Genomic DNA, 12320 nt, shown 5'->3' with positions numbered 1-12320 from the left:
CAGCACCCACCGTGATTGACATGGTGCTCCCCTCCTCATCACCCATACCCGCTGTTGCTGCCGCTGATGCTGCACCTTGTTTAGAGCCTTTGGTGGCAGCACCATCTCCTGCTGCTCCTGCTGCTCCTGCTGCTGCTGAGCCGGTGGCTTTATCCACCCCTTCCCCTCCCGCTCCCGTTGAGCCCCTGATTGCTGCTCCCAGTCCCTCCCCAGCTTTGGTGGAAATGGTAGCTTCACTTGCTCCTCCTCTTCCTCCTCCTCCTCCTCCCCCAGTAATTGAGCCTCCTCCTTCCCCACCATTAATGGAACCCCTCGCTCCCTCCCAGATAATCGAACCCCTCGCTCCCTCCCAGATAATCGAACCCCTCGCACCCCTCCAGCTAATCGAACCCCTCGCACCCTCCCAGGTAATCGAACCCCTCGCACCCTCCCAGATAATCGAACCCCTCGCTCCTCTTTCTGTAGCTGAAGCTGTGCCACCTCTCCCCCCTGCCACTGAACCCCATATCGCTGGCCAGCTTTCTCAGCCTGAACATCTGAGCTCCCCTCCTGTTTTTGAGCCTGTCACCATCCTGCAGCCGCTGCCAGATCCTTCAGGCGACACTTTGTCCAAGCAGCATGCCGAGCACTGCGCTCCGCCTCCCCTCCCCGAGTACACTGCGCCTTGTGAACCACTTGCACCTCCTCCTCAGCCCTCAGTGGAAAGAGTTTCCTCTGATCCTCCAGCCCCTGAGCCCGTGGCAGTGCCTGAGAGTACAGTCCCGCCTCCTGTACCAGCCGGTGAGTTTCATCCCAGCGTGCAGAAAATAAGCAATTGCGGCGCGCAGAATTTATGGTCTTATAAGTCGTGTTGCTTTAAAACGGTATTGATTGTGTTTTTCCAGGGGCAATAGTTACTGAGTTGGGAATCCTCGGTGGTTCCACGAAGTCACGTAAAGCGAATCGAGTCGAACTCGATTCCGAGCCCCAAAACGGTTTGCGAGCACGAATACATGGCGTCTCATCGCCGTCCGGACGTAAGAGGCGGCGAGTTGACTGGAAAAGGTGACACGTTCCACCTAGTGAGAGACAGAGTTGAATACCTCGTTCCCCGGGCGGATGGGATGTTTCCTCGGCGGCAGCGTTAATTAGAAGTCAAATGATTTGTCTGGGAATGAACTGTCCGGGGATTTATTTTAAGTCCCAACCACGCTGAATAATAATAATGTTTATTGTGTGGGTGTTTACTTTAAGCCAATTAAAGCTTTCCATCTCCGAACTTTTCTTGGAGATTCTAATTAGTCTTCATTTTAATACCGGGCCACATAGTAGCCTCAGTAATATCATGATTCATTGCCTTTCCACAATTTTTAATTAAATTGTTAATTCCTCTCTGTAAAAATGTAAATAAATTGATGCCATTATTAGTGCTCCTCCGTTCTGCCCCGTCACTGGTGAGCTTAAGCTGCCATGATAACTGACAGCGGGAAGGAGAGGTTTTTTTCTTTTTGGTCAAATTCTCCCCCTCATTAAAGTGGCCTAGATGAATATGCAAAATGCATGAACAATAGATAATATTCGCGCTTCTTCGTTGCAGCGCAAAATCATCGTTAATCTGATTTGCATCAATATTTAGCCTGTGATCATTTAACATGATTACCCATTGAATTTGGAAATATCGTCGCCTCATTTTTGGTCACTGATTCATTGAGGGATTGTTTCACACTCGCGTTCTATTAGTTTTGGTCTAATCTTCATGACCTTTTCCTCCGGCGCCGCTCGTCACGGGAGTTTCGAATGTGAGCGTCTCATTCGAGGCGGTAGGACCAGGCTGACCGGGGCGTCCGTGCAGGGCATTTAGCGGGTGGCATTCGGGGTGTGGGCAGGCCTCCCCATCCCTGACTGTGCTCAATCAGCGAGGTAATTAAAAAAGGCCAACTTGTGCCACGCCACACTGACTCCGGTGATTAAAACGACACCTCTGCAGTTTTTGCACAACAAACTACCAGGCCTCATTTAGGGAAGGAGGTGGGTGTGATCCTTGTGTGCGTGGCCTCCATTTTAATTTGCCCGCCGGTCTCTCTCGGCTACCTACTCATGTATTTGAGTACCGACCTTTCTTTGCTCTTTCCGTTGTTTCACGGTAAGTTGTAAAACTTTTTCATTTCACGTTTCAATGTTCTAGGACCGGTTTGTTTTCTAAATTCATTGTGGATCTAACACGTGTCTACTAAAATATGGATGCCGGTTTTCCCCGGGGTGCGTTGCTCAGCAGATCAGACAAAGGGCAAAGGATGGCGAAAGCAGGCTTTTTACCAGGATAACATGGACGGGTTTAAAGAAAAGTTGTCAATTAGCATTATTCAACACGGCCCTGCCGGTGGAAGTTAACCAGATGAAACGCTCCTCTTCCCCCCTAAAAAGCATCAGTTATGACCCCCCCGTTCCGGACTCATCGCTCTGAGGGTTTCCTCATCCCTCCTGGAGTACACAGTATAAACAGGGATATCTGTGGTTGCCAGTTTGATTTCCAGCTCATCCTGTCTGCATGCTGAAGTGTCCCTGGGCAACTGTAGGCAGAGCCTCCGGTGGCTCCCGATGGCCCGGCTAGTGCCTTGCACTGCAGCTCTGCCGCCATCGGTGTGTGTGTGTGTGTGTGAATGCCACCTGGTGCAAGTGTGAAATGCCCTGTGTAAGTGCAGACCATTTACCATATTTATCTATTTAAATCAATCCAAACAGAGAGAAGCCTGGTTGGTTAGCGTGTTCAACGCCAGCCCTTGTGTTTTCACCTGTCGTGCACACGAAATATTCATCACGCCAAAGACGCTGGGTGATATTTAGTCCGATATTGTGCGCCACTGGCAAGTTCAGCCATTGATCTCGCCTGCTCTTTTTAGAATTGACAAAGGGTACAATGAATGTGAATCTTGTTAAAAAGTTGCAAAGTTCAGCCCAATCTGAAACGGTGCGACCTTAATGAGGCGGGCATTGATTGTTTGTCCATGAGAGGTGGGTATCGAGTGAGGCTCTCAGCCGCTCCGCTTTCTCTAAATCACCGTCTGAGTCAGTGTGTGTGCTGATTACACCGTAGTCAAGGTTGAGCCTCCTACACCTTACTGTGCTATAAATATTCATATGCCGGAGCCCACACACTGCACCGGACTAATAGCCTGCTTAAAGATGTCTCCCTGTTCGGAGGACGGCGGTGACAATGGAACATTTTCAAACTTGTCAAACAGACCTCTGTCTTTTGGCTCCGTGTGAAAATGAAAGCGTCCGTACACAACTGGTGAATTATAAGGGGTGTGAAGAGAAAAATGAGAAACGCCGCCCGTCTGCCGAGGCCAGAAGCTCTCTCACGACGCCTCGCTTGTCCTTTTCTTTTCTTTTCTTTTTTTTTTTTTTTCCTCCACGAATTTTGAGCGTCGTGAAAGGTGCGCTCCGACTCGGCGCGAGCCGGAAACGTGAGGAAGTGGTAATGTTACAGATTATGCCTTCCACGCGGGTCCCGAGGTTAATGAAAGTTCTGATGAGAAATGCAATTTGCCTTCATCTATTATCTCCACCGCCAATAGCCCGTGCTCCGCCACCTCTCGTTCTCCTCCATGTGTTTTTCCACAGGGTTTAGTGATTGGTGGAAAAGGGAAGAAGGGGGACATGTCTAAAGAGATGATGAGTTTTTAATCTTTTTAACATTTGCAAGTCCTACTCAGGATTGACACGGGCTCTGTCGATCCGGAATTGTCTGTGACCCTAACCGGCCTCCCTCAAGGACCCCGGAGAGCGTTTATCATATCAGAAGCTGTTCTCCGGCTGACCCTGTGGGCCCGCTAGCTATCAGAAGCCTGTATCCACAGGCGCTGAAAGGATGTGGTGATAAATGACTAGTCGCCGAGGCTTTCGTGAACTCCCAGGACCTCGGAAAATCTTACTTTTCCTAGCACGTCGGGGAAAGGGTATGTATTCCGAGTAGATGTGCGGTATTTAAAGAGCGGTTCACGTCGAAATGCCAGTCTTACCCGATCGGGGAGATTCGGTATCGTCGCGGCTCGGCCCCGGCGTCCAGCCCGCCAGTTGTTGCCGTTCGGCGGGAACATGAGGAGTTTTACGATTACAGTTTACGCCGATGCAAGGAGGAGTGACGCAAAGTGAATAATCAAGGCGCTCTATATTCAATACATGTACGTGAACAACACTGTTTGGCAAGAAAGAAAGACGAGCAATGAAAAAAGAAATGAGAGTTGAGAAGTAAATGTAGGCCTTTTCTTCTTTTTTTAATTTCCCCGGCCGTTCATGATCTTTCGGCCATGAACGGCCAGGAATAAAACAGAATTTCTTGAGTGGGGGGGAACTGAGATAAATTGACATCATTCACTTTTATCAGCTGATCAATGAGCAGTCAAAAAAAACAAAAACAAATAGATGCCTGGACTTTTCAATGACGGATGACCTTTTTGAGCACAACTCATAAAGAGACGAGATTGAGAATGATGTATTTGTGCAACGAGACCGTGACTGCATTTAAAGTGTCTAACTTCTGAGCCGGCTTCTCTTGGGACGGATCAATTAACCATTTCATATTTATGGGACGTGTAGGATTGCATGTGACTTGACGATCGTCCGTTTGGCAGGAGGGCAGTCACACAGGTTGTCTCCCTGCTGAAGTTCTTAATAGAGTTGTAATTGGATTCTTCTCTCCTGTGAGATCAATTGTGCCTCTGAGTGCTGTCAGACATGATGGATATTCTCTCGCCCTGAACTCCATGTGACTGCAGGCTGTGTCTTTAAGGGTTCGCTATGCAGCCAAACGTTGTCAACTGTCAATCGCCTTTTTCTCTGCCGACAAGTCTTTTTCTAAGCCCTGTCATCCGAAAGCGCCTTATGAACGGTAGCAGACAGAGGAGTGCCCGGGAAGCCGGAAACCCGAGAAACTTCTACGCCGCTCTGGTTTCCGTGTGAATTAGCGCGCGAATCACTCAGGAGCCGGTTGTGAATCTGCCGAGGAAGGTGGAATTCACTCAGACGGAACGCGAGTTCCTGTGGAAGCGCCACCGGTCGCGTTAAATGTTCGGACTTATTTCATCAATCAGATCGTGAAAGAGAGAATCCCCGAGATATTTTATTAAGCCTTTGAAATGGAAAAACGGGCGATTTTCGGAATGTTTTCGCCGAGGTCGTCTTTATCTCTCTTTTATTTTTGACTTCTCTCGCACGTCGGGGTCAGCGTTGATATCTGTGTAAATCTAATCACGATGGAAATCGCTTTTTGCCTGCGTGTGTTTACCCTTTAACTGACCCGCTGTTACCACATTTTACGAGGTAATAATAGGCTCTGACAATGCGGATTATCCCATCTAGCTAATGCAGAGAGAAAGTAATCTTGACACACAGATACCTCCCACCCTGCAGGAATTGCACTGCCGCAAAACACCGCATGGCACTTCTGTCTGCAGAGCACGTCTTGGCCCGGTCGCCGACTGGCATCCTTACTTTCATGCCTAATTACCTGCCAAGATAGACCGGTGAGGACATGGAGTCACACACGTATGATGTCCCTGACATGAATACAGTCCGATAAGGTGCTGCGCCACTGGGATTTGTGTGCGTGTGGTGAAGATATATCTTATGTGCTAAATATGTACTGTGTTTGTATTCCCTTGCTCATTCGTGTCCTTGGCAGCGCGGGCACACACACACACACACACACACACACACACACACACACACACACACACACACACACACACACACACACACACACACACACACACCACCCACAGAGAGCCACGGTTTCTGTCTCACCTTGCTTTCACTCAACCTGAATTTGTGTTGATTAGTGTAAATAACACACTGCGGCATGTAGGTGACCACTTTGCCTTTGCAAATGTTGTACCGCTATGTGCGTCTGACGCTCGCCATTCATCCCAGAAGCTCCTTAGAACTGAAGACGCCTCTGGGATGGGTGGTGAAACGACAAGATTTGCCAACTAAAGCTGGATAAAATGCTCCCCTGCTCACATTTAGCTGTCTACTTGCAGCGATTGATATTTAGTGAAGATTGAATCTGTGTTCGATGCAACTTTGGCTTTTGGGAACCAGATCGCATCGTTTCAGTTCAGTCTGCTCGGAGCCGGCGCAGCGCCCCCGTGTGACGCTACCGACCAATCAGATTAGCGTGCACCCTCTGCACTTCTGCCACCCGGTGTTTACATTTGTCTCTGGCTATAGTGACTTTCCGGACCCCAGTAAGGACTCCCTTTTATTCCATCAGGGGACTTTCAGATGGAGAGAGTCCCACAATTCCCAAGAACATAAAAGATTATTTCCTGTAGTTGTAGCCTTAGACTGCACCTCTCTTCAATCAGACACCTGGGGGTTGAAAAGGACATAGATGAAGTCTAAAGGTGCACTTCTGCAATGCCTGCCGGGGCGGTAGTGTATCTGTGTATGACATGACCGGAAGCCCGTGTGTATTCGGCCCAACCACGTAAACCCAACTCGTCAAATTCCTAGTTTTGACTCACTTTTGTTGTCTTTCTTAGAGAGTCCTTGGAGAGGGCAGGCTCACAGTTGAAATAAAATAAAAACCTCTGGTCTAAAGTGTTTTCAAAAGACATGCCTGGCTTTTCATTGTTGTAGCCACTATCTTTCAATTGAGCATCCCTGCTGTAACTGTCAGCAAACATCGGTTATCAGCCTTAAAACCCCCCTTTCTCTGACAGCGTCCTTCTGCTTTTCTTCTGTCTTTGTATCCAGTTGATGAAGAGGCCCTGAGGAAAAAGATCACAGACGAGCTGCACAAAGAGCTGGAGCTGGAGAGGGCCAGGGCCGAGCAGGATCTACAAGCCTGGTCAGATTTGTGCACCCAAAACCCGTAAAAACACACGCGCTAATGTAGCGGAGACGGTACGGCGGCCTTTGTTTTTCAAAGACGGCACTCCGACCGTCTTTCTTCCTCTGCGCCGCCTCCCTCCGACGGCGACAAACTCCTTTCTAGCTACATGCTAATGCCAACTCTTGCCACAGGATTTCATTAGAAGCCAAAGACATTTTCAGGTGTGGCCATTTTCCACATTCATTAATAGTCATAAAGGTCAGCATCAGTCTTTTTGATTCCCACTGCGCTCCCAATCTTCTGAAACACATCAGCACTTTTCCCTCCATCTTTCTCCGATGCTTCCTTCCTCTTTCTCTCCGGATCAATTAATCACGTCTACGGAAAGGAGGGCGCCGTCCTGAGGTAATTTCCTGGTTGTTGAGTGGGTGATCCATTAGCCCCGCCTTATGAAGAAACGCACTTTTCACGCGAGCCGCATAGCCCGCTCTCCTCTTCCTCATCTTTCGGCCATAAAGAAGCAGGTGCCCGTGCCATAATGTCTGATAATCGTTTGCCCCCGGCCTTTAATGGACCTGGACAGAGTCCAGCGGGTCCCGCTGAATGGACAACTGTGATTAGATGCTAAATGCATACTTCTTCACTTTCGGGACATTAATATAAAGGGTGGGGGCTGCATTCAAGAGAAGCTATGGTTAGCCTATCGATTAGCCAACTTCTCCAAGCTCTCTCAAGAAAAGAGAAATTGCAGAGTGGTTTTGAGGAATTATTTCTCCTTTTCTCTCCGGCGTAGCTCATCATTTTGATGTAACTGCTTCCTGCAGCTTATTTATTGACGTCTGTTGTGGGGAGTGACCGCTTTCGAAACGACGGCCTCCTCGCAATTAATGTCTTGCGAACCCTCCGTTTCGGTTCGTTTGGAGAGAGCCGTGTCCCTCACTGTTCCCACTTACTGGCCTTGATATTTTATTGCTCGCGTTACGAAAATTCATCGAAACAACAACAATTATGACAACCAGTTCTGAAATTCCCGGCCGATGCATTGTGGAAGGATGACGTAAATGGGTAGATGAGGAGGCGAAGGCTCGGCGGCTTCGTGTCTCTAACCGTGGATGTACCGTTCGTGAACAAGCCGGCACCGTTTTGCTTCCGGATCAGACCTCAGGTCCAATGAGTCTTCAGCCGACACAACTTGAGACGTCCTTCCTGATGCCTTGGAATCCTCTCGCCAGCGCCTGCATACGTCAGAAGTAGGACGGAAAAAGGACAGTATTCTATGAAGATTGTCAAAAAAACAAACCTTTTTGTTCAAGTCAGATTTTCTGCATTTTTTTTTTAATTTTTTTATATGAAAGCCTGAGCCACTTTCACTAACAGCTTTTTTTTTTTTTTTTTTTTTTTTTTTGTAAAAATGGATCATATTCAATCTACAGTCATTTATTTTGAGGTTTTATCCCAAATCCTTTTCCAGTCGTTCTCCCATTCATACATATAGTTCACCGACACATTAGTAGCGACAAACTGATACCCGCCTGTCTGTTTGAGAACTAAAACACTGTGAAAATGTAAAATGAAAGTTTTACTCGGTGGAAGTGAGGATCGTGAATTGTTTTAACTAAAAATGTGAGTAAAGTTCACTGAATATTGATCTGAACAGCAGGTTACAGTGTATGAATTGTTTAATCCGTCACATTAAGGCAATCCTTTGGAAATTGTTAGCGCATAAGGAGAAACATAACGTTTCAATCCACAGTTTTATCCTCACGTCACTGAACAACCGTACGCGTGGGTTTTTAAATTATTGCCAAAAAGCGATCGACCCTTTCCAAACTGTAGTGATGATTCTTCCTCTTGTCCTCTGGGCTGCTTCCTTCAGGGCTCTCCACAGCCAATCACCTGCCTCCATCGAACCTTCTTCTCTGCATAACACTCATTCATTCTAGAAGACAGGTCAAGAGTAGATAAACAAGGTTTAAAGAAAAAAATCCAGTTTTATGAATATTTACAATTGATTTTTGCCACTAAAAATCTTCTTTCGGCTTGTCAGCACATGCAAATACAGATGACTCGTGCTTGAATTCAGATGGACACGAGGAGAACATGAGGTTACGCCTTTTTGGTTCATGTATGCTGCGGAAAGGAAAGCCATTTCATTAAGACGGCGTCCAACCTGAGCACATTAGAAGCAATATCTCCGTGCAGGTGGTGAATGCAAAGTACTTTCGGTACCTTGAAAGACTCAGACAGGAAATTAGGTTGCTTTGCTACCAAACAGCGGTGAGGTGAGAGAGCTTTTTGTGTTGGGATGAGAACCTATCAAAGCCCAGCACCTCGCCAGTCACGGAAGACCGCTTGAACACGAGGGAACGGAGGGGGTTCCTCCAGGTCGCTGGGAAAGAACTCACATGAGGAATACAAAACTAAAAGCATTACGTCGACACCGAATCCTACTTATGCCGGTTGCTTTTGAACTCCCCCCCCCCTTCCATGAGAAATCAAACTAAAAGCCCCTCCCAGAGTAAAGGAGAAAAACAGGGGATGCAATACAACAATAACCCCCGTCCAGATGGCGCATAAACCCTTGCCAGCCAAAGCAAACAAACAGAGGTCTGTTAATTGATATGGTAAGTGAACACTCTCATTTTTATTTAACGTGAACTAACGTGGAAATAAAAGGCATAAAAAGAAATAAGTTTTTCTTCTTATTGGAGGATATTAAATCCGACGAGACAAACAATTTGATCAGTGCGGCATAATACGTTTTTACTCATTTTAATTCAAATGAATTCAACATGTGATAAAACACTCGATCTCCTGTTCAAATCAGGAAGTGTGATGATGAGATTAGCTTGAACTGTTCTTTCCTGACCTCCCGTGCTGTAAATCAACTCCAGAGGCCCGGCTTTGCATGTTTGGCTGCGGTAGAAATGCGGTAAGGGGTTTCGGCCAGGAGTTCATCAGGATGTCGCCGACGCTCATTTGTTTGCCGCCGTTCCGTCCTCTGCTTAAACATGCTGTCCGAAACTCCCCGCTCCTCATTCTCTGCCAGACATCCCTATCGTCTATCGGCAACGATAACCGTGACCGTCCTACACCCTGTTCCATTCCCGTTATCCTCCACCTCCACTAACTTCTCATGCTAGATATGGCGCACAGGACACGAGACTTGAGTTGATCTTTACTAACTGTTTAGTTTGATATTTTAGACTCTCGATCCACAGATGTCAGTGTATGAGCCGTTGGCATGTCGTCTTGTCTTTCTATTAACCAGATGTGGCTTTCACACGGGATCCACAGATTTCACAGGTTGTGCCACAGTCTTTGTGAAGTTGGTCCGCCGGACTCAGACAGAGCAGAACTAGTCGTAAACTTACCTCCATGTCATGGCCAATAAGGCGGTACTCTAGAATAGAATAGCCTTTACCGTCATTGCATTTCAGAAACACAACGCAATTGGAACGCCGCTCGATATTACGGGACCGCCTTTAGCCAACGAGGGTCATAAATTGTACTTCTAAACATACGGCGGTGTTTTGGTCGTTTATTCGAGCGGGCTTTGATATAAACCGAAATTGTTAGTCTTTGAGCGAGAGCACGGCCTTTCATCCTCCGCATGGCCGCATCCACCACCGGCTATGTTTCAGAAGCACGGCAATTTGTGTGTCCAGCCTTGTTGGACTGCTAACCGGGTTCTCATTCCCTTGATTTTTGGCTGGACCGCTAATGGGCCGCCTCATTTACAAAGACGAGTATCGTACAAGGTGTGTGTGAGTGAGCCACCCACAAATGCAGCCGCGCCGCTGGTTTCTGCAGTGGATGAATATTGAATGTTTCTTTGTCAGCTCCCCTGCCGTACAGCTTCTTATAATAACCGTCATGTTCACCCTCTCATACATGAAACCCCCGTCTACAGAGCAGAATAAACAACGTGCCAATCCTTACCCTTTAATCACTTCCAGGTACTGATGGCCGAGATCCCCAGCCGTCTCTATCTTGCTTCAGGAAAATTTGACATCTCCGGAGGAGGGAGCAACTGGACTGTAACGCCTCTAGCTTTCTTAGAATTCCTCTTCGAAGGAAGTTTCAATTCTAAGAACATGAAAAAAGTTTCCCCTTAGCCATAGTCGAAAAAGAAAAAAAATATTACATTTCCTGCAGCAACGTATTGGCGTACTGTCCAATAAGTCTGACTCTGGGCAGAAAGCTCGCGGCGGGGCTCAACCCCAATGTAGCTCAGCTGGATCAGGCAAGCAGATGGTTGATGTACGGCGCAGACTTAAATGGAGATAATTCTTTCTTAATGGCGGGCGGATGAGTCGCTGTTCTCGGCGACAATCCCGATTTCCAAAGGAAATCAGCTTCTAGATACGGCCCGTCGTCGCTGCCCGGAGTTTGTGAGGTGCCAGCGCTCCGAGAAGTGTTAAGACAGCATTCCAGCCATTAGCAGACAGATTGTGTAGGTAAAACAGGGTGCACTTAGTGCACAGTATGACTGGGAGACACGGAGACGACCAAGTGTAATGTTTTATAGACGGGAGTTTGCTTTGACCGCCGCTGTGATAAAAAGATCATATTTTCGATGTCGGAACTCACTCTATGTGCACGCCATTTATCCATGACATTGGTTTTTAGCCTGGCATTTCCTGCTCGTCGTCTGTCTCTATAGCATCTATTTTTTCCTTTTTCTCTTTTTGATCAATCTACATAAAGAGGATAGCGATTTGTATTTCGCAAAGCTGGTCCAATACAAAGCTCGCCCAACACTTGACGGAAGTCCAACGCCGGCGGCCGCTATTGTTGTAACACTTGAAACCGTGCAAGATGTGCAGCTACCTTTCAAGAGGATAGGACGGCAGCAACAGTTTGCCGCGGTGCACTGTGTGGAGTCGATGGATGTGGGATACGTGCGCTAAAAATGGAGCGTCAGTATCCTAGATGACAGCAATAGACAATTCTGACCCCGCGCCTCAGGCATGGCCAGACAGTTGTGTGCGGCAGTTGTCTTCTGGTAGTCATCGTTCCTCCTGCTCGCTGTAGACTCAATTTGAACATTTTGGAAGCATGTCATTGAATACACAGATGGTGTGTGTGTGTGCGCGCAAGTTTATATGTGAGCACAACTGTGTCAAGGGGAGTGCATAGCTCAATAAAATATTCATAGCCGGCATTCAACGACATTATTCCTCACATCAATAATGCAGAGGGCCTTTAAATGCCTTTGTTTTGAGGCACTTCGTTCGAGGCCTGCACTTGTGCAAGACTCCATCCTACCTCCTAGAGTGTATTGAAATATATCTCAGCGATGGCAGGTAGGTAACTGTAAACAGTAAAGGATAAAGAGCTGACGGAGGTTTTATATTTGCCGTCATTCCCTCTCAAATCCACTGCCTTTTGCTCTCCTGAAGCTGTCAGAGAATGTGTGGTCCAATCTTGGAAGCGTAGCAGATCCGGCGTGTTTTCACCCAAGCACACATCGCCTTTACCCGGCTGCTGGCGGGCAAAC

The 12320-nt window shown here is 47.5% G+C and overlaps 1 protein-coding gene across 7 annotated transcripts in view; it reads left to right on the top strand.

The window, feature by feature from the left end:
- Positions 1–12320, top strand: part of chchd3a (coiled-coil-helix-coiled-coil-helix domain containing 3a) — a 78004-nt gene that overhangs the window by 2391 nt on the left and 63293 nt on the right. For 3 of the 7 annotated variants that reach the window (XM_086147309.1, XM_086147310.1, XM_086147308.1), the window contains exons 1-2: positions 3–780; positions 6739–6832. In XM_086147309.1, coding sequence (XP_086003435.1) covers positions 21–780; positions 6739–6832 — 854 coding nt within the window. In that variant the 5' untranslated portion in view covers positions 3–20. Of the gene's footprint in view, positions 1–2; positions 781–6738; positions 6833–12320 lie in introns of those variants that run through there. The other 4 variants (XM_086147314.1, XM_086147313.1, XM_086147312.1 and 1 more) reach the window with 3 other exon arrangements.

The sequence above is a fragment of the Fistularia commersonii genome, chromosome 5 (genome assembly GCF_037954325.1).
Source record: "Fistularia commersonii isolate RoL2024-O1a breed Wild chromosome 5, RoL_Fcom_v1.0, whole genome shotgun sequence".
Taxonomy (NCBI): Eukaryota; Metazoa; Chordata; class Actinopteri; order Syngnathiformes; family Fistulariidae; genus Fistularia; species Fistularia commersonii.
The sequence above is the reverse complement of the archived record's forward strand: the minus strand, read 5'-3'. Positions and strand labels throughout refer to the sequence as shown.